This window comes from Leopardus geoffroyi, chromosome A3 (genome assembly GCF_018350155.1).
Source record: "Leopardus geoffroyi isolate Oge1 chromosome A3, O.geoffroyi_Oge1_pat1.0, whole genome shotgun sequence".
NCBI classification, from domain to species: Eukaryota; Metazoa; Chordata; class Mammalia; order Carnivora; family Felidae; genus Leopardus; species Leopardus geoffroyi.
In genome coordinates this window covers 89,713,209-89,736,908 of record NC_059336.1, presented here as the reverse complement: position 1 = coordinate 89,736,908, position 23,700 = coordinate 89,713,209, and the positions used below count along the sequence as shown (strand labels likewise).

Sequence of the window (23,700 nt, the reverse complement as noted above, 5' to 3'; positions counted from 1 at the left end):
AACAGAGAAGACCACGTGGGTGCTCCTTCAGCCACCTCTCCTCAATGGACTTTTAAGATAATCACTACAGAATTTAAAGGGAATGTGGCCTCTTTATACATTCCTCCGAGAGATCTTGAGTAAGAGACCAGGACACTGAGCCAAAAAGAATATACAAGTGGAAGGAGCAAGCAAGGTAATAGAATACATTGACTCAAACCCACAGAAGTCCTCGGAGTACTGCCTGGCAAGGCCAGGGCTAAACAAGATGACGTCAGAAGAAAAGGAAGGGACTCCACATCTCCTAACTACTTCTGGGACTAAGAGAGCGCTCAGAGTGAAACTTCTGGACGGAGGCCCCTCAGGTGGAGCTCTGCTGGCAGAGTGGACCCTCTGCCTTAAAAACCAGACGCTGTTGAGGACTCAGTCCGATAGGAGAGAAGAAAACTTTTCCATCTGTCAGGTGAGTACATACGAAAGTAAAATCCTGAGCTGGAGTCAAGACATTTAGCAGTAAAAGTCCGGTGCCCAAATAATTTGCAAAGTGAATTCTAAGTCTTAAGCTTTATTTAAATAACCTCAGTGAGAACAGAGTGGGCCAATTACGACCCCTTCCTTGTAATACCAACTAACCAAGACGGGGAGAGTAAGCATACCCTGCAGCCAGCCCGCCGGCCACTCATGAGGGACCGGGTGCCTCTCAGTGGGGGCGGCCCCGGCCCCGGCCCCGGCCCGCAGCTGGGGGAGCATCCACCGTTGAGCGAGGGTTTTTGATGGTTTCATCTACCGACACGATAAGGCAGGCAGCCTCAGAGGCTGCGGTCAGGGCATTGATGCGCACCATAGCCGGCTCCCACACGAAGGCCTCAAAGTTGTCAGCAATGTCCTCGTTGTTGATGTCCACTCCATACCACATGCCCCCCTGAAAGAGCAGGAGAGGAGGGGAGGTTAATAAGGAACTACTCTCAAGTTTCTTCTTGCAAATCCTCCCAAAGACAAGGTCGTTAGGAAACCTCATACTCTGAACTTGCCAGCATTTCCCTAAGAAAGACGGCATCTGTCTGGCATCACACAAAGAACCTGAAAGTGCAGGTCTTCTCTTCCCACTCGTGCCCCCAACGACCACCCCCTTCAAACCCTAGACATGCTGCTCACACAAGAGCTCTGGGCCCTCCTCTAGGCAACGTGCCATGTTTTGGGGAGGTCCAGTCCTCAGGTCACCCGAGGACCGTGTATATCACACCACAGTTCTCAAGAGGAACACTTTCCAATCCCTTATCTCGCTGCTTCCATCAGTCCCCACTTCGGATGAGGGAATGGAGATGCAAAGAAGTGAAGGGACTCTCTTAAAATCCTAACAAAGGCAGAAGCAAGGTCACGGAGCGCTGCTGTCACAGTACTGAGCACTTAACAGATATCTCTAAACAAATGTTTGCTAAATAGCAAACGAACACATTTAAGTTCTCACAGAGATCACAACTTAAGAGATGGTAGCGCCGTGGCTGGACCGCCCAGCAGCAGGGCTCTGGCATGCCTCGCCACCACTGGGAAACCCAGTAACGTGCTCAGCGTGTGCTTCCAGGGAGGAGGCTGCAGGGTCCCCCTGGTTCCTTTGATGGCACCACAAGGAGCTATGATTATACTCTTGGTAGAAGCACTGAAGAAATCCTGGAGGCTCCAGCCCTGGCACTGTGGCTTTCCCTCTGCCCTCAGAGGAGACACAGTTGAGTCGGTACTAGGTTTAGTTCCAGCCCTCTCATGGGCCTGAACACTCTATGGAGCCTGAGTAAGCATAGCACACACTCAAAATTTAGCCCCATGCACCCAATCCCTGGACTCAAGGAGAAGGACCCACCTGAGCATGCCGAGCTCGCAGCTTGTTGAGGATGTTTGTGGCATCAAAGCCAGCATTGTCACACAGCTGGCGTGGGATAATTTCCAAGGCCTTGGCATATGCCCCAATTAACAGCTGCTGTTTTCCTGGAACGGTCCTTGAGTAATCCCGCAGGTACTTGGAGAGCTCCATCTCAATGGCCCCGCCACCAGCCACCACTGAATCGTTCTGCAGAGACCAGACCCACCTCTTAATGCTAACAGGCCCCTGGCTCAAGGTCCAGCCACAGCGGAGTTGGACCAGCCAGTCAAAAGGTCCTCCCAGCACAGAAAGGGAGTAGTTCCTCATTCCTCCCTCATCCCAAATCCCAGGAAGCCTAGATGTGGCTCTTGTCTAGCACATTCCCACCTCCATCTGGTGGACCTTATGGTTTCTGACCATCTCCAAGGTCACCTTGGACCTTAAGGGCATTGGTATGATCACTGGGATGGCTAAGGACAGTAGCTCCACTGTTTGTTCACGAGAACAAGTCTTAGCCTTTAAGGCAGCATGACCTATTTTGAGAGACTGAGGCTGTCTGTCTATGATTTGTGAGGCAATCAGGGCTAACAGGCCACCCAGGGAAGGATAAGTTACATATGGCAGAAATCACCACAAAGATCCAGGAAACCCCGTCTACTACCTTGATGGCCCTCCTGACAATCATGATGGCGTCGTGCAGGGACCGCTCCGTCTCCTCCATGAACTGCTCAGCACCACCACGGAGGATGATAGTACAAGTCTTGGCCTTGGGGCAGCCAGTGAAGAAATTATACCTACACCCAGGATCAAATCATACATGTAAACTTCTTTCTGCTGCCAACCTGTTGTGTATGACCTCACCACGTTCGCCCAACACTCAACAGCTGCTCTTTTGTTCCTCACTAGGGTTTCCAATCCTACTCTTGAAGAGTTTTGGGGAAGGTCTGGGGCTGTAACCCTAGGGCAGAAGATACTGTAGAGTCAGACTTTAGACCCAACTTGATCTGCTCTCCTGAAATACTTTATATCTGAGTTCTTTATGTCCCAAAAGGTGAGACCTCAAAAAAGAGCGGCACATGTTGTATACCACACCCAGAAGATGGCAGAAGGCCAGACCCAGGCAGGTCTCATGAGCTCTGCCAGCAGGCAGCCCAGGCCTATGGCTTACTTACCTCTCGCCCCCAATCTGGGTCTCTTCAAAGACCTGGCAGCGGCCCAGCACATCTGCTGACAGAGCATTCACACTGGTCTGGATGGAGCCTCCACAGGCCTGAAAAGCACAAGAAGATCAGATCACCTTCACGTGAAGTCAGAAGAGAGCTTCCTGCCACCTAGTCTCAAAAGCCAATTCCCATGCTAGACCCTGCCACAGTGCCCCAGGACTCCCTGCACTGGGCAACCTCCCATTTACCTCCCTAAAAGAGGGGAAAACAAAACAGAACAAAGACCTACAAAGAGCAAGCAGGCCTGGTCAAAAGGAGATGGGAGACCTTTTACTTCACCCAACACCCACGCCCCCAAACTAGTGTGCCTTGGGCCCAACAACTAAAGTTAGGATCAGTGCTTTAGACCTAACATATCTTGTGGAGATGCTCAAAAAGAAAAAGGAGAAATGTGGCTGAAAACATCAGTACTTGAACTGATCTAGCTGATAAGAACATCACTGCTAGGTTCCCTCACCAATCAGATTTCCTGACTTGCTCTGGTTACACCGAGCACATGCACATGGGATTGGAGTGCTTCACGGCAAAAAAAAAAAAAAAAAAAAGAAAAGAAAAGAAAAGAAAATTAAAAGGTTTAGACAGGCCTAGTCACAGGCCAACATGACAGTGCACTCCAGTATACCCGTAGTAAATTAAAACCCCTCCAGGGCCACAAAAGCCAAGAAGCAGCCTGTGAATGTTTAGTTACCATCATTGTCCTCTTCAGATCCTCCTCTGGCACTCGGCCAGCACAGAACATGTCCCTGTCGGCAAAGTACTGGGTGGCCACATCCCCGATGGGGAGTTTGGACAAGACGACTTTGGCTCCGGAGTGATGGATCCTCTCTAACTTGTCATAGAGAATGTTCCACTCAGCATCAACAATTGCCTGATAATCCTGAAGAGAGACCCAGAAAAGGATAAGGATGCTTGGGGAGGGGAGGGGCATGAAGGGCAGGGGGAGATTAGCATATATGGTAGGCTAAAATATACTCCCCAAAATAAAACGTGCTCATGTATTTGGGAATTAAAAAGGGTAAACAAAATAGCCTCTCCTCAGTCCAAGTAACAAGAACCCTACATGAGAACTCAGGAATCACCTAAAACTTTCAGACACCAAAGTAGAAAGAAAGCCCAGGACTGGGAGTTACTCCACAGCTGGTATGCCAAGGTGTGAGAAATAGTTTAGCTTGGCAGAGTTGTAGATTCCTCTAAGATGCTGTACCCATGGAGTTCCCAATAACAAGATCCATTCCCTCCAGAGGCCACTGTGTTTTGGCAACACATTACCCAACAGCACCTACTTATAGCTGGATGACACTGCTACTCGAGATAGCCTTGGTATTATGTGATGGGAGCACACCTGTCCCTACAGTGTGGGACCCAGTGTAGGAGGAGAGGGGCCCTCAACTGCCCAGGTAAGAGGAATCAAAACACTGGGCTCAGTGTATGGTGGAAGGCAGCTGCCAGCCCCTTCCCTGGGGCCAGAGAATATTTCAGCAGGTCTCCCCTATCTAAGTCTCCTCAGGTCCCTATCCAAGTCTCTTCACTCACAGAGAGAAGAGTGAGAAAAGAAGTGGGCCTAGTATTTGGACATCAACATATTCAGGGGGACAGGAGGAGAATGGGGCTCATAAGGAGCCTGAGAAACAGCTGGGCCCAAGAGAGCCACAAAGACCCAAGACTTTGGCCCAGAACGCTGACCAACTCCATGCCTCTAGCCAGCTGGTGGGGCCTACCTCAACTGTGTGGACTCTGATTTCAGCATTATCCTTCTCAGCTTTCAGCTCAAGCTCAACATTTAAAAGGGCAATCATTGGATTATTGTACTTTTTGGGTTGCATTTCAAACCCAGCGTAAGAGAAAGTCTTCTTGAACGCGACGCCAGCTACTAGCTGGGACTCCTGTTTAAAAAAACAAACAGTTAACAGTTCAGTCACTACTGGCATGAAATGAAATCAAGCTAGTGCGGTGCTAGACTAACATGTGTCCATTTCTGCAAACATGAAACAGTTAACCACGTCTTTATTTCACTGTTACAACAAAGCCTTTCCACTTTCATAAAAGCTAGGAAAAATACAAAACATATTTTGGTTATCCCTTCAGTATAAAGAAAATCAATCATTCAGCTTACAGGGACTAAGCATGGGAAAGGCCTGTTTGGGCTATTTTCTAAGACTGGCCTTCAAAGCAGGAGCCAAGGGCTAACACTGAATGTATTTACCGACAGTGCCAGGCAAGGAACCAGGCATTTATGAATAAGGCACAGGCCTCTTCAATCCCAACTCACCCCCCAGTCTTCTACTGGACACACCTACACACGCTCCTACTGCACGCGCACACACACAGTCCTGTGTGCAGCATCCTAGGTCCTTCCTCTTCCCAGGAGATGAAGCCAAAAGATCTTAGGAGTCAGAAATTCCCTGTACAGTTCCCAAGCCACCATCATGGCTTCCTGTGGGTTGGATTTAACAGCAGGGCATACAAAGTAAGAAAGCATGTTGCACTTGGGACTGACTTTAGGACTATCTAAAGACCTGGGTTCAAATCTCAGATCTCTTTCTTGCTAAATGACCAAGTCATTTCCCACACGATAAAAAAGGGTATTTCCATTCAATACCTCTATGTTCTCTGCCAGTGCTAATCTAGAATACTGTCGTCTATCAGTGAACACATACGTGCATCATTCAAATTCACAGCCTCCTACAGGGGGTGATGCCTGAGACAAATCAAGAGGAGCAGAAATCAGTCAAATAGAAAATGGAAGGATGTTCCCAAGAGGCAGAGGCAGTGTGGTGGCATCAAAGAGTGCATTTGCCGTTGTGGGAATGTAAGGTAGAAGGCAGAGGCCAGTTTAGGAGAATCTTACAGGCTCTGTTAAGGCCTACCTCTTATTCTGTACGCAATGTGGAATCCCAAAAGGCTTTACACACAGGACACAGTAAATTGTGGAGCTTCGCCTTTCAACAGAAAATAGGATTGATTTAGGGGACATAAGACTGGAGGAAGGGTGACCACTGCCAGGACAATGGTCTTGGGAATAAGTAAAAAGACAGCTTGAAGAAATAAAGAGTAAATTGGTAGACAAAATAAGACAATGGTGACTGAAAGGTTGTGGGAGTTGGGAAAGATTTTCAAAGATAATCCTGGATTTCTGGTGAGTAACTGAGTCAATGGTGGCGATACCAACTCGTCAAGAAACACAGAAAATGGTTTCAGGTTTGGAGAATGAGATAATGAGTTCAGTGGCAGATACAAGAGCATGAGGTTCAAGGGAGAGTTAAGGGCTGAAGATACACATCAGGAAGTTCTGTTAATCCTGAGAATAAGTCAATAATCACTACTACCATTTATCGAATTCTGTGTGTCAGGTTTTGTGTTAAAGGTTTTACATGCATTTAAGGAATGGGGAATAGTCTGAGGAAAGTGGGTTGGAGCCCCTGGCCTTCTCACTAGATAAATTAGTTTTATTTGTTTATTTTAGGAGAGAAAGGGAGAGGGAAGGGGGTGGGAGAGAGAGACAGCGCACGCGAGCCCATGCGTGAATGAGAGGGGCAGAGTGCAAGAGAATGTTAAAAAGCCTCCATGCTCAGTGCAGAGCCTGATATGGGATTTGATCCGATGACCCGGGGATCATGACCTGACTGAAATCAAGAGTCAGATGCTCTATTGACTGAGCCACCCAGATGCCCCAAATTATTGTTTAAAAAAAAAAAAAAATTTTTTTTATTCATTTTTGAGAGAGAGCGCAAGTGGGAGAGGGGCAGAGAGGGGCAGAGAGAGAAAGAGAGAGAGAGAGAGAGAGAGAGAGAATCTGAAGCCAGGCTCCAGGCTCTGAGCTGTCAGCACAGAGCCCAATGCAGGGCTTGAACTCATGAACCTCAAGATTATGACCTGAGCCGAAGTCGGATGCTTAACCAACTCAGCCACCCAGGCACCCCCACCAAATTATTATTTTTGATCCCTAGTTGAGTGAATTGGCCAATCTAATCTCAAGAGTCCAGGGAAACAGGAAGGCCCAGGAGAAGATGGATGACTGCTACCAAAGTAATGGGTAAAGACAAAGTCAGTAAGCCATGATGGGCCAAGAAAGCACTGGTACCTGGGGCCAAAGACAGGGGAGTAACTTAGATGACCTCCAAATTCCTCACAAGTTTTATTACAGAAAGAGAACCTCAGTCCACTGACATGTGCCATGATAGGAGGAAGGACAACACAGTGGGAATGCAACTCAGAAGGGTAAAAGTCAAAGAACAGAAAAGTGAAGGGCCAGGCCAGGCTATAATATTTGAAGCAGGTCTTGCCCCATCCAAATCCCTTCAAGCTGGGTCACCAAGATAGAGAAAATTAAGAAGTAGGGCAGGCCAGAGTGGAGAAAGGCCAAAGCAGCATAGAGATACCAACAGAATGCTTCCAGACAGATACTACTGTGTTAAAAAAGAACAAGTTAGTTAGGTTGTGCAATGCAGTAGCCATGAACCACATGTTGCTATTTAAATTTAAATAAATAAAAATTAAATTAAAAATTTAGTTCTTCAGTTGTACTAACTGCATTTCAAGTGCTTGGTAGCCACACATGGCCAGTGGCTACCATAAAATGGACAGCACAGACATGTAACAGTTCTACCGTGACAGGAAGTTCTATTGGACAGCAATGAATTAAAAGCCCCACATGCTGATAGGGATCAAATTCTAAAATAAGTTGTTAATGGCGCCTGGGTGGCTCTGTCAGTTGAGTGTCCAATATTGGCTAAGGTCATGATCTCATGGTTCACGAGTTTGAGCCCCATGTGGGCTCTGTGCTGTCAGCTCAGAGCCTGGAGCCTGTTTCAGATTTTGTGTGTGTCTCTCTCTCTGGCCCTCCACTGCTTATCCTCTAAAATAAATAAACATTAAAAAAATTAAGTTGTTAAATGGACAAAAGTGAGTTACAGAACACTATGTATTATAAATAAGCACTTGTGTTTAGGAAAGCAGTATTTACATATGTATTTACAGATGCGTAAAACAATTCTGGAAGCACCTGCTCATACACACACACACACACACACACACACACACTCACTCACTCACTCACTCATTAGTGGTTGTATCTGGGGCAGGAGTGGTGAATGGGATGTTTATTTTTTTCCTTTAGGATTCTTTTTACATTTAGAACTATGTATCATCTATCCAAAATAAATGAATAAAAGAAGGGAGAGCTTGGGCATGTCACTTGGAGAATGGACTGAGAAGTACTTCTCAGGCTTATTAACTGAGAGGGTCATAGATAATTTATCAGATGGAGCTAGTCCCATCCCCTCCCACATTACACTAAGATTCTAACAATCAACTAGTTCAAACTGCTGTTCTGCTGACAAGTAAATATAGGTCCACAGAAATTACAAAATATATCTACAGTCACAGCCTGCAGTGACAGTATGGGGAATACAACTCCAGTCTGACTTCCAGCTCAACATGCATTCTCTCTATTCCTGTAACATGTGTTCATCTCCTGTACCAACCTGTGTGAAGGGTCAATATGAAAGCAGAAGGCCTCCTAGGGAGGCTGTAGCAGGCTTACCTCTAGGGCACCACCCTGCACCTTTTTGATTCCAATCATTTTAAGCTGCAACAGATCATCGAGCATCATCACCGCATCCACCACCATCTTAGCGAAGAAGGCTTTCTGCTGGGAAATCAGCTTGGAGCTTAGAGCAGTCATGGCACACTTCTCCAGCAGCTTCCTCTGCTCCCTGGGACACAAGGATAGGTGGGACTTGTGTCAGGTCTGGAAAGCCCCTTGTCTGAGTCTATTGCAATGTGTAGGGGGCTTCTGTTCTAGCCTCTAAACTCAGCCCACATCAACTTCATCTTCTACAATCTTTAGGGCAAATTATCATTGACAGATGGTGACTGCAGTCAAAGACTTTGTATGTGACAACTTAAAAATTACAGTCTACAGCCTCTTTTGTGCTGTGAGCTGGGGCACAGCCAAGGGTCTAGCAAGAGCCAAATAGCCCCAGGCCCATATAGAGTGGCAACACGCTTCTACATCCAATTTGGCCACAAAAAGTCAAGGCTCTGACAAAGCCCACTGCAAACTTACACTTTGTCTTCCTTCTTCACGGTCACAGCAATCTCTTTGATCTTGTTTACTGCCTGCCAAGAACAGAAGCCGAGTGAGTCCCTGGTGCCAAAGGCAAACTAGAGAGGTGGGTCCCAGTCTCTCTTGCCACTCTCCAATCTGTTTACTCCCAAATTGTAAGCATTTCCACTCTGCAGCTGAAACACACTTCTGAGTCTTGTTGCTGCCCGGAAACACACAGCTCTATGGTTTAGAAAACTCCCAGTGACAAATATACAGTAGGTATAGTTCTGAAGAATCATCAGGGTATTTCCAGGACTTAATTCTGAATATGCAAGGAACACTAAAACAGATGAGTGGAAACAAGCTAGGACACTCGATTGGGCCAAACCTTCTGGCTTAAGAAAAACACTCATGACAACTGCTAGCACTTTATATATTATTAGACATGTTATGTATGGCATACATATCTGTATGTTAAACTGATTTATCTTTTCAAAAGCACATCTCATATGTGATCTCATGTTACCACCCTGAACCAGAGATATTTAAGGGAGAAAGTAAAGCCTAGAGGGACCGACTTGCCTAAGATCACGCAATGAAGGTCAAAGGTCAATAAAAGCAGGGTCTCCAGATACGTGTCATGAGGAACTTTAGATAAAACAAAAAACCTCTCACTTACTGAGTCAGTCAGGAAACCTGAGGCTTAAAGAGATTAAGGAAATATCTAGTCAAATAGCTACCGAATGGCAGAACAGAGATTCATAGGGAGAAAATGTCCAGGGAACCCTGTTACCTCTCTCTATACTCTGCTAAAGGTATTATCCAGAGAAACACAAGGCTAAGGTAGCCAGTATTCCCATACCAACTGGGTGGCAGTGCGGAAAGCTCGGATGATGATCTGTGGGTGCAAACCTTCCTCCACATAGGGTTTCACCTGCTTCAGAAACTCTGCAGCCAGCAGGGTCACTGAGGTGGTGCCATCACCAACCTGGAAGAGGATGACAGGAAATTCACATTTCTCACAGTGAGGAATAAGGCCTGCGACTCCATTTTTAGGCAACCTACCCATTTAAACTAGGGACTGTTTAAATGGGTGTGAAATGTTTTTTCTGGAAGCGTAGGTGATTGCAATGAGTACAAGGAAGGTGACGATAGTTAGGTATCCATCCCATCAAATGGCTCTGGGCTACAAAATGAATTCCTCAGCCAGGCCCATTCTCCAAAGAGGGCTGATTTTGACAAAGTTCTTCAGGATATGAAATCATATACACAGACTAACCAACAATTTATTTATTACATATAGGCACTATGATGATTAAGACAATCCCAGTCATGCTTATAATACAATACTTACGTGTCTGGTAACAAGAGGCATGAGACAAATATTCTTCAAGGAGCACAAAGTACTATAGGAGTTTACATAAAGATAATTTACAGCCAAATCCTACTAAAACAAACCTTCCAGGACCAGCCAAAGTTCTTCATATTTTAAATACTGTTTGGAATTGACAGATCACTAGTCTGCTAGCCTTTCTAATGTAGTAATATTCCACAATGGGATCTAAACCCTTTATTTATTTATTTAAGAATTTTATTTATTTCTGAGAAAGGGAGACAGAATGCAAACTGGGGAGAGGCAGAGAGAGAGAGGCACAGAATCCAAAGGAGGCTTCAGGCTCCGAGCTGTTAGCATAGAGCCGGATGCGGGGCTCGAACTCACAAACCGTGAGATCAGGACCTGAGCCAGAGTCCGACACTTAACTGACTAAACCAATCAGGCGCCCCTCTAAACCCTATTTTTAATGAGGGAGAAGAAGAACTAAAACTAGCTTACCTCTGATTTGGCAGAAATTTATGTTCAGCTCACTTATGTCCATTGTGTAATGTGAGGGACTCTCAAAGAGGGAAAAAGTGTTACTGTGGTAAAGGGTATAAGCTGCCAAATTCCTGGCCAGAAAGGTTTTAGTCAGTAACAGGTCAAATTCAGACTCTTCCCACTTTAATTTCATATAAGCCATACTGTTTTGTAGGCTACTGGGTCCTAATACACCTTTTTATATAACTTCAGAACCTATCTGTAATACTGTAAAATGCAAATCCGTTTCTGTCAACATTTAGTATCAAGACTCCAGTGTTAGAAATGTTTTAAAAGATAGACTGGTCAATGCCACAGTATTGTACACTTAAAAATGGCTAAAGTGAGGGGCGCCTGGGTGGCTCAGAAGGTTAAGCAGCCGACCCTTGATCTCAGCTCAGGTCTTGGTATCAGGGTTGTGAGTTCAAGCCCTGCACTGGGTTCCATGGTGGATGTGAAGCCTACTAAAAACAAACAAACAAACAAAAAAACCTGAAGTGGTAAATTTTATGTTATCTATATTTTACCAATATTAAAAAAAAAAAAAAAGATAAACTGGAAACCTTAAAGTTTCCAGCCCCATCTTAAAAGGTGACTAACACATGAGAGCTTAAACTATTTACCAGGTAACTGAAAGGAGCCTGGTCCTAAGATCTCAGCTACATGTAGTGAAAGAGTATGAATTTAAAAAAAAATTTTTTTTAACATTTATTTATTTTTGAGAGACAGAGTATGAGCAGGGGAGGGGCAGAGAGAGAGGGAGACACAGAATTCAAAGCAGGCTGCAGGCCCTGAGCTGTCAGCACAGAGCCCAACGTGGGGCCCGAACTCACAAACCGCGAGATCGTGACCTGAGCCAAAGTCGGATGCTTAACCAACTGAGCCACCCAGGCGCTCCAAGAGTATGAATTTAGAAGATTAACTTCATCTAAATACTTTACAATTTATAAGCACGTACTACTTATGACATCATAACTTTAGATATATAATCAAAAAACTTTTAAGACAGAAGAGCAAAGGAGCAAGCAGGCATGTGTTTCAACTTTCACTTAAACACATATGCTTGATCTTCCCACCTCAGCATCTTGGGACTTGGCAATGTCCACTAACGTCTTTGCTGCAGGATGGACAACATCAAGGAGTTTCAGAATTGTGGCCCCATCATTAGAAATCGTTGCTTTGCCTTAAAAGGAACAAACACAAAGTAAAAATTTAAAGACTTTTTCTCCAGTTGGACTTGGAGCCCAAGCACACTTTACTGGGATGGGGCAGAGGAGATCATGGCATAAATAAACTGATCTTTTTATAGATTTAGCTCTGTGCACAAAGGGCCACCTAAAATCACAAACTTCTGAAGACCATGAGCTACCAATTTTCTCTGAACAGCATTTAGCATACATTGAACTGGATGTAGAAAATACTAAATGAGAATGAGAAACCATTTAGATATTCTTGACATAGCTGATACCTACTATTGTCTCACATGTCAGTTAATATACTAAAACACGAGGAGGAATTCTGTCTTGGTAATATGATACAATGGGAATGACCAAAGTTAACTCAGATAGTTCTCTTTCATGTTTCCAGGCTGCATCTCTCTATGAGGCAACATGTTCCTGAGCCCAACTTCTTCCGTATATCCCTGTAGGGTCCAGCATTCAGGACAATGTATGAAATGGAACCATCTCCTAGAGAGCAATCCCTCAGAGACCTTAAAAGCAGTGGAATTTCTGATACCAACTTCTGCTAGCTCCAGCACTCCCCAGGAGTCTCCTCTTCTGCACACTGGCCTGAGGAACCCTGCAGACTTACCTCGGCCATCTACGATCAGCTTGTCCATGCCACGAGGGCCCAGGGTGGTTCTTACAGCTTCTGCAATCACCTGGCAGGCACTGATGTTACTTACAAGCTGGGGGATGCCTTGGGAGCTATCAGTCCCCTCTTTCAACAGGATAACTGGTGTGGGCTACAGAAGAAAGCAATTGACTGCTTTTAATAATCATCTACTACAATGAAATTCAAGGAGGGAGGGGAAAAGAAAAATGTTCTCATCTCTCTCATAACAGAAATACCTGGAGGCCTTTTGTTATTTTTTTATTTGAGAGAGAAAGCACATGCACGCACCAAGTGCAGGAGCAGGCTCCACGCTCAGCGCAGAGCCTGACTCAGGATTTGATCCCACAGCCCTGGGACCATCACCTGAGCCGAAATCGAGAGTCGGGACGCTCAACCAACTGAGCCACCCAGGCACCCCTCTGGAGACCTTTAAAACCATATTCCCACTGTCCACCACATAGATTTCTTAACCAGCCTCTACATCCAGAGATACCGCCAGGACTACAACATACCCTACAGGCGTGCTAGAAAATGGTCATGAGAAGCACGATTTAGTCTAAAAGAACAAATCAAATACTGTGTTCTCCAGCGCTCGGCTGGACGAGCACAGCCTTTTCAACTTCTGACACTATTCCCTGTGTTGAAGAATTAGGTCAGAGCACAGGAGGAAGAAGCCCAATGTTCACCCTCTGGCAAAGCAACCACTTATCTGCATTACAGCTTAATCCTAGGGAAGCTGATGGGGCACTGATGCAAAACACGAGGCGCCAGCAGCTTCAGGTGGTGTCCTGGAGATGCCCAGGCAGGCAGCTTTACCACAACGCTCAGCTGGAGAGCAGGGAAGCAGCATGTTGTCCCGCCTCACAAAACAAGTCTAATTCATACAGCAGTGTTTCCATTCTCGTGCTGGTTCCACAGAGCTTCCTTGTAACCAATCTCCAACCAAATGTCCCACAGAAGTTTTTCTCTATTTTGCATGCCAGTCTTTTTTTGTTTTGTTTTGTTTATTTATTTTTGAGACAGAGAGAGACAGAACATGAACGGGGGAGGGTCAGAGAGAGGGAGGGAGACACAGAATCTGAAACAGGCTCCAGGCTCTGAGCTGTCAGCACAGAGCCTGACGCGGGGCTTGAACTCACGAACTGCAAGATCATGATCTGAGCCGAAGTCGGACGTTTAACCGACTGAGCCACCCAGGCGCCCCTGCATGCCAGTCTTGAGAACAATCACTATCCCCAAAGGGGCTTAATTGGCAGACCTGCAGAAACTCTGGGAAGACAGGGATACCCGCGTAAAGGCCTGCTTAGCTGCCTCTGCTCCAGTGACCATTAGCCTGACAGTAATTCCTCAGCTTAGCAAACTAGAGTCTGTATCAAAACCTGTGCCTTCAGAGATGAGCTCGTAAACCAGACTCAGTCTTCCCTGTGTTTGTGACTAATTTTGTATGTGTGAAACAAAACAGTAAAGATAAAAACTGTTTTAAAACTTGTTATGCTATGTGTGTGCTATTAGGCTGCAACTTAAAATTTACTTCTTACCATGTTTGAAAGCCACTGCCCAGGCCCACCCTGTGGGTGCTTCAGGTATCTGAGCAGGAAAGGAAAGCACAAGGTTGTGTCAACTCAACAATAAGGAGTCAGGGATTCACACACCAGAAAGTCTAGTGACTCATGAGGCTGACTCCATATTCACTGGCCAATTCCTGAAAAAGTTCAACTCCTCTGGCTAGTGTAGCAGGAGGGCAGTGGGTAGACAGAAGACTGGAAAAGGGCTGAAGAGGCAGGTGAGAACCAGATGGCATACTCAATTGTAGATCATGGTAAGGAGTGTAGATTTTATTCCTACAAAAGGAAGGCCTGGAAAACCTTTTAGCAGAGGAATGGCATGTTCTTTTTTTAATGTTAATTTTGAGACAGAAGAGAAAGCTGAAGCACATGCGCCTGAGTGAGCAGGGTAGGGGCAGAGAAAGAGAGAGATTCCCAAGCAGGCTCAGCTCTGTTAGCGAAGAGCCCCTGTGCTGATGCGGGGATTCACCTCACATACAGAGAGATCATGACCTGAGCCAAAACCAAGAATTGGACACGTAACCAACCAAGCCACCCAAGGAGCCCCACGAATGGCATGTTCTGATTTACATTTATCTACATAAAATACAAAGAGAGAGAAAGCAGGAGGCAAGATGTAATATGTAAGTGCATAAAAGGGGGCTGGAAAGATGTGCCTCAAATGCTAACGAGTAAGAGTGGAGGTAAAGAGGGTTCTGACACTTTGTATTGTATGTTTTGTTTTAATTTTTTTCTAATGAACAAACTTTTTTTTTTTAAGGAACGCCTGAAACAGGATGCCTAGGTGGCTTGGTCGGTTAAGTGTCCAACTCTAGATTTTGGCTCACTCAGGTCATGATCTCACAGTTTGTGAGATAAAGCCCCACATCAGGCTCCACTCTGACAGCACAGAGCCTGTCTGCTTGGGATTCTCTCTCTCTGCCCCTCCCCTGCTAACGGGCACGTTCTCGCTCTCAAAATACTAAACTTTAAAAAAAAAAAAAAAAAGCAACTTTAGTAAGAATGCCTGTCAGATAATCCCCTAAATCTGGGGTCAGGCATGGGCTGGAGGGAAAATTCCTTCCCTTTCACCAGTGTCCCAGGTCTGGAGACAAGAAATGGCTTCTTTGGCCAAACTTCTTTCAAGCCTCTTCCACCTTTTGTAAGGAAAAAGGTGTCCCCACCTTCTCCTAGTCCTGCTAAATTATTCCTCATGGCAGCCCCCAAGCTTCCTTGCTTCATCCTTGCCCCAGATAGTCTTACATTTCAAAACAAAAACTAACTTGGGTCTCAAGTTCATCTTATTGCCTTCAACAAATTTTCACCTCTCCAACAGGCTAACATCAATGCATGTAAAGATTTTTTTCTCACCCCCCCTAAACTGTACCTCTATTTATAAGAGCTACCCTGGCACCTTCTGCCAAAACCACTTTCTTGGGGCACCTGGCTGGCTTGGTTGGTAGAGCATGTGACTCTTGATCTCGAGGTCATGAGTTTGAGCCCCATGTTGGCTGTAGAGTTTACTTACTTAAAAAAAAGATATATATATACACGTATATATACGTATGTGTGTGTACACATACGTATATATACACGTATATATACACGTATATATACACACGTATATATACATATGTGTATATACACGTATATATACACGTATATATACATATGTGTGTGTACATACATCTGCGTGTGTATATATGTACATATATATATATATATATAAAGACATTTTAAAAAACAAAAGTTTCTTATCAACAGGCCAGCGATTCACCAGAGCCCCAATTCTTCTAACATATTTTCTCAACAGCAGCCAATAGGGGCACCCCGAACAGAGGATCCCGTAATTCCCTCTTTGCTTCCTCGTGGCGTAATTTTTATATCACCATCAATCTTAAAGCATGACCTTCCCAAAGGTAAGGACTATAGGAATCTCAATTTGTGGAGCGCCTAGATTTGGCCACGTAGAAAGCAATATACAGCAGCTTATGGTGTTAAAAATTCAACTTTACATATACTTGCACATGTTTCATTCAAACCATGAACTAAGATAGCACCAGCTTCTAATTTTTGGAAAAGCACTGGCAGTGTGGTGACACCAAATCCACAGAGAGTTCTTAAATACAAAGCAAGGAGCAGCTGCCCACAGTCCCTTTGTTCCCTATGCTTTGTAGGGCCTACAGAAGTCTCACATTCCAAAAGGAGAGATATGAACAGCTAATACCACAAGGGGTCAGTTCAGGAAAAACCCAAGTGTGGTGGAGCATCCCAGTAAAGGGTTTTATCACCAGACAGAAGAACCTTGGTTCTGATCCTCAGTTCTTTCAGTGCCAACCAAAACTCTTATGGTAGCCTTGTCAGCAGGATAGATTACAGGGAGGAAAAGAAGCAAACCACTACCTAGCAGAATAGCTAACATTTGCCAATTGCTTATTGATGCTGGGCACTTCGTATGTATTAGCTCAATGAATCCCTTCTAACACACTGAAGGCCACAAATTTAACATGCTCAAAGTCACACACATAGTAGGTGGCCCAGCTTAAGTTACAAAACTAGGCATTCAGTGCGGCTCCAGAGCCCTTACTCTCAAGGGCTCTGCTGACTCTGCACAGAAGATGAAGCCGACTTCAAGAAAAGGTAATGCTGAAGAGGGACTGAAAAAGGGCAGTACTGGAGGTATAAAGGGGGAGAAAGTACAGATAAATCCTAGGTTCCTTCTCTGTGGGTACAACTGGATTCACAGGACATTCCCTAACAGAACGCTTCATATGTATCAGCTTGACATCTACCAGGACAGGAAAAAGCAGCAGAAGCCCAGAAAAGAACAGAAAACTTCCTCTGACTGATAGAAATGAGTTAATTGCCAAGTGCACTACAGGGAGCAGTATCCCAGTCAGCGTTTTGCCTCAAACACCTTCTTAAACGCTGGCCCTGTTCAACAGCAACTCAAGAGATAGCAGGAGGCTTGGGAATCCAATGGAAGTTATCTACAACTGAGATGGCACAAAAAGATGATGCAGAAGTGGGGCGGGGGGCGGCCCTGCAGGATTCATCAAGACCCCCAATTCAAGAAAACGAAACCCAGAGTTAGATGGCCAACTAAGAAAAGCCTGGCTCGAGGCCAAATCCGGAAGGGCAAGACAGGGTTGGAGTCAGAGCCCGGGTCCTTCCACCTCTGATGTGCTGTCCCCATCTGCCCTCTCCATTCTCCCGGCTGAGGAGCTGCACCCGCAACAACCAGCTGGGTACGGTATATTCAGCAGGCGCTCAATACGCGTTTACTTAAGCAATGAACGAGTGTTAAAGTACAAACCAAGTCTGTTTCCATTTATGTGGCAGCAGGAGGGCTGACCGACCGGCAAGCAACCCTAGTTGAGCCCTTCCGCTCAGCCCAACACAAGGTCCCCACGCTGCCTCTGCCCTGTTCTAGGAAGCACACGTTTTTACATCCTACATTTCCCCAGGCACCAGTGCTTCCCAGTCGGCCCGCCGACCGCGTATGCACGCTCAAGTCGGGACTCGTTTAACACTGGTTACAATTGCGGGGGGCTCCAAAACCCGGGTCCCCTCAGCCGGCTTGCGGCCCCGAAGCAGCTTGGGACTTGTAGTCCCCAGTCGGCCACACCAGAACCTTCCCTCCAAGCCCCACGAAGTCCTCGCCCAGGGCTCATGCTCCGTGCTCCGGCCGAAACAGGCCGCGGAGAGCCGGGGTCGCCCACAGACAAGCGGGGGGGCAAAGACAGAGTTAGTAGGCAGCGGAGTGCTCTATGGAACTGACCCCGGCCGGGCGGTGCCACCCAGGGGCCAGATGGCAGCGGATGGCGACAGATAGGCGAAACGCCACTCACCATCATTTTGGAAGTTCGTTTAGTGGCCCGCTACACCTTCTCTCTTCTCCGCGTCGGGGCCGCCCAGCAACCCCACAATCCCCCGCGCCAGAGAAATCCCCAGAAGCTTCGCCGAGCCGTTGGCTCGGGAGAGGAAGGGGACGGGCCACTTCCGCTACTCTATGGTTTGCTACCACAGAGTCAGTACGGCTAGAAAGGCCAGAGGCTGGGCCTCGGAGGGAGAGGCGTTGGTTACCGAAGGGTCGCAGGATTGTGGTTATGCATTTCTCTTTGAGTATGTAGACTTCTTGCTCGGCTCGCATTACCCACTAAACCCTCATTCCTTCACCCACCTCCGAAAGCCAGACCAAGGAACACAGTAAGCACATTTATTGAACGCTATAGGACAGGCTTATGGTAAATAAGCAAATAAGCACCTGGTGAGAGATCTCATAAGCCCTTCCAATCCTATGACGTTGGTACTGTTATGTCTATTTTGTAGATGAAGGAACTGAAGCTGAGAGGTTATGAAAGGTGTCCACGGTCACAGTTGTACACTAAATGGTAGAGAAGCAGGCGTGGGCACCAGGCACCTGGCCCCAAATCCCGTTTTCTGGCTCTTCACTGACCAGAGCCTCCTCGAGGGTGGGGATCATCAAGCCGCGACCCCAGCGCGCAAGCGCTGGTGGAACTTGTCAGAGGACGAGCGGAGGGGAGGTCGCGGGAGACCACCTGGGCGCTAGACGAATGCCTTCCCAAGGAGGGAGGTGAGGAGGAGGAAAGCACAGCTGGGAGAAGCAAATCGTCATCTTGCGAGGCGGCCGCAGGGAGGATCCAGCCAAGACCGCAAAGCTGACGGCCACGACTCTCCTGGGCTGAAGTGAGTCCAGCGGGGCGCCCACCTCCAGTGCTCTTTCCTCCCCACCCGCCCGCCCGCCCGCCAGCCCGCCAGCCCGCGCAATCCTGCAGTCGAATCCAAACTAAGAAACGCTGGGGCGCGGGTTGCGAGGGGTGGCAGTTGCTGTTAAGAGTTTAGGCCAATCAGTCCTAGGTCCCACTTCTCTCGACCAATAGGAAGTGGGCTAAGGCGCAGAGGCGGAAAGTGTAGCTACAGGAACAGGCATCAGAGCCAATCAGCCGTCGGCCTCGTTCCTGTCCGCCAACCAGCGGCAAGAGCGGGTCTGGGGGCGGGAGGCCGGAGCAGCTGTCAGGCTGAAGTCCAGCGAGCTAGCACGGTGGGGCGGCTGGAAGAAGCGCGGCGCCGGGCCGGGCCCTGGAGATGGTCCCCGGCGCCGCGGGCTGGTGTTGTCTCGTGCTCTGGCTCCCCGCATACGTCGCGGCCCACGGTGAGCGGAACGGGCGGGGCTGCGGGGCGGGGCTGGCCGTCTAGCTTGCTCGCGTCTCGGGCCGGGAGTCACGGGTCACCTTGGGACCCCGCGAGTTCGAGGCAGGGCACATCTAGGGACGGGCGACTGGAGTGGTGGGTGCTGGCCCCCAGGGACGTGAGCAGGGCGCGGCCTGAGGCTGGGCTCTGAGTCCTCAGCTCCCCACGTCGAAGCAAGACTCCTCTCCACGCCCCCAGTAGTGCCGGCCCAGATGGCTGAAGGGGCGACCAGGAGAAGGAACAAGGGACAGTTAGAGATATTCCAAGCTGGAGATAGTATGTGAGCCCTCACATACATATACAGGAACACACATTCTTACACGTGGGCCCCCACGTACAAGCACACACGTACACACACAACCTGTTTGCACCTAAAGGAGCACATAAGTATATACACCCATACACATACGTGAGCACATACATATACCACACTTGATTTACACAGATCAGCAGATGCAAAGGCCAGGCAAGATGTGTGTGGTAAGGAGGAGGGGTTTAGTGTTAAAGGCGGCTCATTGGAAATATATCTGTATCTCATGGGAAGTCCCCACTCTCAGCATGAAAGGCTGTAAAGCCCAATGCCAAGCCAATGGAACTCTATCTGGTCTCTGTGATTTGGGCAGTAGAGGACAGCTAAAGCCACAATCAGTCCTAACCCCCTGACACACAGTAGTGGCTTCATAGTTTGTTGACTATTTGACCAGCTTCCACACTTCCACATTCCTCTATCTCTCTGGGCTAAGGCAACCAAGGATTCAAGTCTAGGCAAAACATCAAACTTTAGTGCTGTAGAGAGGATCCCACACCCCAGAAAAATCTGGTTGTTCTGGAAATTCTCTCCCTCAGTGCGACTGAGCTGAAAATAGTTGTTCACTCCTTCAACAACCTTTATTGAGCACCCACATATCCTAGCCACTGTTACATAATGTGGATACAGCATTGAACTAAGCTACAAAACTGTGGGTTTTGCCTTAGTGGAAGAGACAGACATTAAACAATTCTGAATAGTGTGTAATTACAAATTATGTTGAAAGTGTCAATGGAGAAAAAGTACATTTTGAATGGGCATAGGGAAAGGGCAGTGATAGGGCAGAGGGGTTTCTCTAGAAAGTGACATTTAAGCTATGACCTAACCAAAGAGCAGAAGTGAGCCAGGTGAAGAGGTAGAGCTGGGTTGGGGGCAAGGATAGGAAGGCTCCAGATAGAGGGAACAGTTGCAAGAAGACCCAGAGGTGAAGAAATTGAAAGGAGGCCAGAAAGGAGTAGATAAGGTTGTAGTAGTAGCCAAGGGCAGATGGAACAGGACCCTGCAAAGGGTAGTCATTGAAGGGTACTGAAGCCATAAGAGTGGTGACTTGATCATATTTGCTTTAAGATATTTCAAGAAGACCCCTGGCTGTTGTTTGGGGAATGGATGGTAGAGAGCAAGAATGGAGGCAGATAAACCAATTAAGAAGCTGGACCAGTCAGGACAAGAAATGATAGTGGCTGGACTAAGAGGATGGCAATGGAACCAGAGTCAACTTTTAAGTTTTAGTACAAATTGTTTTATACCTAGGCTACCACATCGCCACCTTGAAACTCTCAGGTCCACTTCAGAACAAAGAGGGATGGATCCTCGGAACACAAGAGCTCTCGCTCTTCCTGGCTCATCAGTGCAGCAGCAGCAGCTGTTATCTCTGGGGTTACTAACACTATCTGCATCAGTTCTATCCTCCCCAGGACAGAGATCATCTATCTCACCCACCTGGAGGACTCACTTGGCTGAAGCTGGTTTCCTGAGCCCAGATTATAGCCAGCCCAGTTGTACACAAGTGGTCCATGACCTGAACCTGAACCAGCTTGTTCCCTGGAAGTTTCTTACCTGTACTCTATCTTTCAGGCTTACGCATCCATGATTATTTGTACTTCCAAGTGCTGAGTCCTGGAGACATTCGATACATCTTCACGGCCACACCTGCCAAGGACTTTGGTGGTATCTTTGTAAGTTCAGGGAGACCCTTTTGTCTCTGCTCCTGTCTCCACCCCACTAAGTCAAGGTGACCGTCTCATCCCTTCAACCAATACCTGACTGCTAGGACAGGGAAGGGTGCACAATCCAGGCCTGCCCTCCAGGGGCTGCTGTGCAGGAGGGAAGGGCTTCCAGCTAGCTATTCCCTGGGGTGTAATACAGACTTGGGCACCAGACGGGGAGAAGCTGTCTTCTCTGGGGACATGAAATCGTGAAAAACCAAGGGCTCTGCTAGCTGTCTCTGCACTATGTGGCTTACGACAAATTACTTCCCCTTTCTGGATCCTACCAACTCCCCTACATATCTCATGAAAAGGCACCGTGGAGTAGGACAACTAGATAAGCCTTTGTGAGAATTTAGTAAAAATACTCCAGTGCCCAGCACACAGAAACCACTCCATGTTTCCTTCAACTTTGTGAGGAACCGGTAGAATGGGATGGTCAGCCTGGTCCTACAACAGGCATGTCTCCTCACGCTCTGACCTAAATGTCTTTCAGCACACACGGTATGAGCAGATTCATCTTGTCCCTGCGGAACCTTCAGAGGCCTGTGGAGAACTCAGCAACGGTTTCTTCATCCAGGACCAGATCGCTCTGGTGGAGAGAGGGTAAGGAGCGGACAGACACAGGCACAAGAGGAGGGCAGGTGTAGGTTAGATTCTGAGATCAGTGTTGGGAGTGGTGCTTTGAAATAGCGGTTCTTAAATAATTCATGTTTTTAATGGTCTTTAAGAGATGTCTTAAGATTACCCATGCCTTTTGGCCATTTACGTATGAGCCTTTACAAAAAATTCTCCACGGTCCTTCTCTCATCCTTCCGGTGTGACGGTCTGGAGGAGGGGTAGCTAGGACCCTGCCTTTCCTTTGGTCTCATCACCACCTCTTCCAGGGGCTGCTCCTTCCTCTCCAAGACACGGGTGGTGCAGGAACACGGCGGGCGGGCAGTGATCATCTCTGACAACGCCGTTGATAATGACAGCTTCTACGTGGAGATGATCCAGGACAGTACCCAGCGCACAGCTGACATCCCTGCCCTCTTCCTGCTCGGCCGAGATGGGTGAGGGCTCCTTGTCTCTGGCTGTATCAGCACCAGGCTGGGTGCCATGACTTGGGGAGGTCAAGGGCAATCACCAGTCCCTTCCCACAAGCCTCTGTTGGAGGGCCGAGTCCTTGGGCCAAAAATGTTGGAGGGCCCCAGTTGAAGGGCCAAGTCCTTGGGCTCTGGAACTCCCAGAGTGATGGGGACAATGGGGCATGATGGGGTGCTGAGAAAGTGACCATCGCCACCTTTCTTCATGCCCTCCCAGCTACATGATCCGCCGTTCCCTGGAACAGCATGGGCTGCCATGGGCCATCATTTCCATCCCAGTCAATGTCACCAGCATCCCCACCTTTGAGCTGCTGCAACCGCCCTGGACCTTCTGGTAGAAGAGTTGGTCCCACACACCAGCCATAAACAACTCTGGGCTGGGAAGGGGAAATCCAGGAATTCTGCTATTTGGGATTTGGGGATAGCATTTGAGGACAGGTGGAGCCGGGTAGGGGAAAAAGGCTTTGGCCTTGGCTATGCTAAGAAAAGCTGTGCCACTGGCCTTCCCTTCCTCGGGGTCCCCAAATGTCTCATGCTATGGGAATAGACAAGAGCCAGGCCCCAGAGCTTCTGGACTAGAATCTGGAACACAGGGGCTAAGGGCAGGTGGCCTGAGAGCCATCTGTGACCTGTCACATCCCACCTGGCTCTCGCCTCCCCTTCCCAGGGTCTCTTCAGTGTACTTCACAGCAGCTGCTGGAGTGGTGTTTGAGGAATTAATAAACCCTCACTGACTTTTTAGCAATAAAGCCTCTCATCAGGGTTGCAACTGTGTCCTAGAATAAGAGCATACAGGGGTGGGAGGGGCCTTCACTCTCTCATCTGGTCCCATGCCCCTGCTTTGAAGGGAGGAAACTGAGGCCCACAGAGGGTAAATGACTTGCTCAAGGTCCTTTAGAACCAGTGCTTAGGCTGCTAATCTTGGATCCCAGCACACTCTACCTCCTGCTCAAGAACTCAGGAAGCTGTAGTTCAGTTCCCTGAGAAGACTCCTCTGATAGCCTGGTCCTGGGGATCCACGCTGGACCTCAGAGGAGGTCCTTG

At 47.6% G+C, this 23,700-nt stretch overlaps 2 protein-coding genes across 2 annotated transcripts; one reads left to right on the top strand and one right to left on the bottom strand.

Moving 5' to 3' along the window:
- Positions 1-528: 528 nt before the first annotated feature.
- Positions 529-18,355, bottom strand: CCT7 (chaperonin containing TCP1 subunit 7). Its single transcript, XM_045446486.1, has 12 exons — positions 18,193-18,355; positions 12,774-12,927; positions 12,038-12,144; positions 9,969-10,094; positions 9,125-9,177; positions 8,600-8,771; positions 4,776-4,940; positions 3,746-3,934; positions 3,007-3,104; positions 2,496-2,628; positions 1,835-2,041; positions 529-901 (listed from the first exon to the last, which is right to left on the bottom strand). The coding sequence occupies exons 1-12, from the start codon at positions 18,196-18,198 to the stop codon at positions 680-682; spliced, it is 1,632 nt and encodes a 543-aa protein (XP_045302442.1). The 5' UTR covers positions 18,199-18,355; the 3' UTR covers positions 529-679.
- Positions 18,356-19,351: 996 nt separating this feature from the next.
- PRADC1 (protease associated domain containing 1) lies at positions 19,352-23,425 on the top strand. The gene is made up of 5 exons (XM_045446503.1): positions 19,352-19,517; positions 21,438-21,538; positions 22,065-22,174; positions 22,456-22,623; positions 22,874-23,425. Exons 1-5 carry the CDS (start codon positions 19,451-19,453, stop codon positions 22,992-22,994), a joined length of 567 nt encoding a protein of 188 aa, XP_045302459.1. The 5' UTR covers positions 19,352-19,450; the 3' UTR covers positions 22,995-23,425.
- Positions 23,426-23,700: the final 275 nt, after the last annotated feature.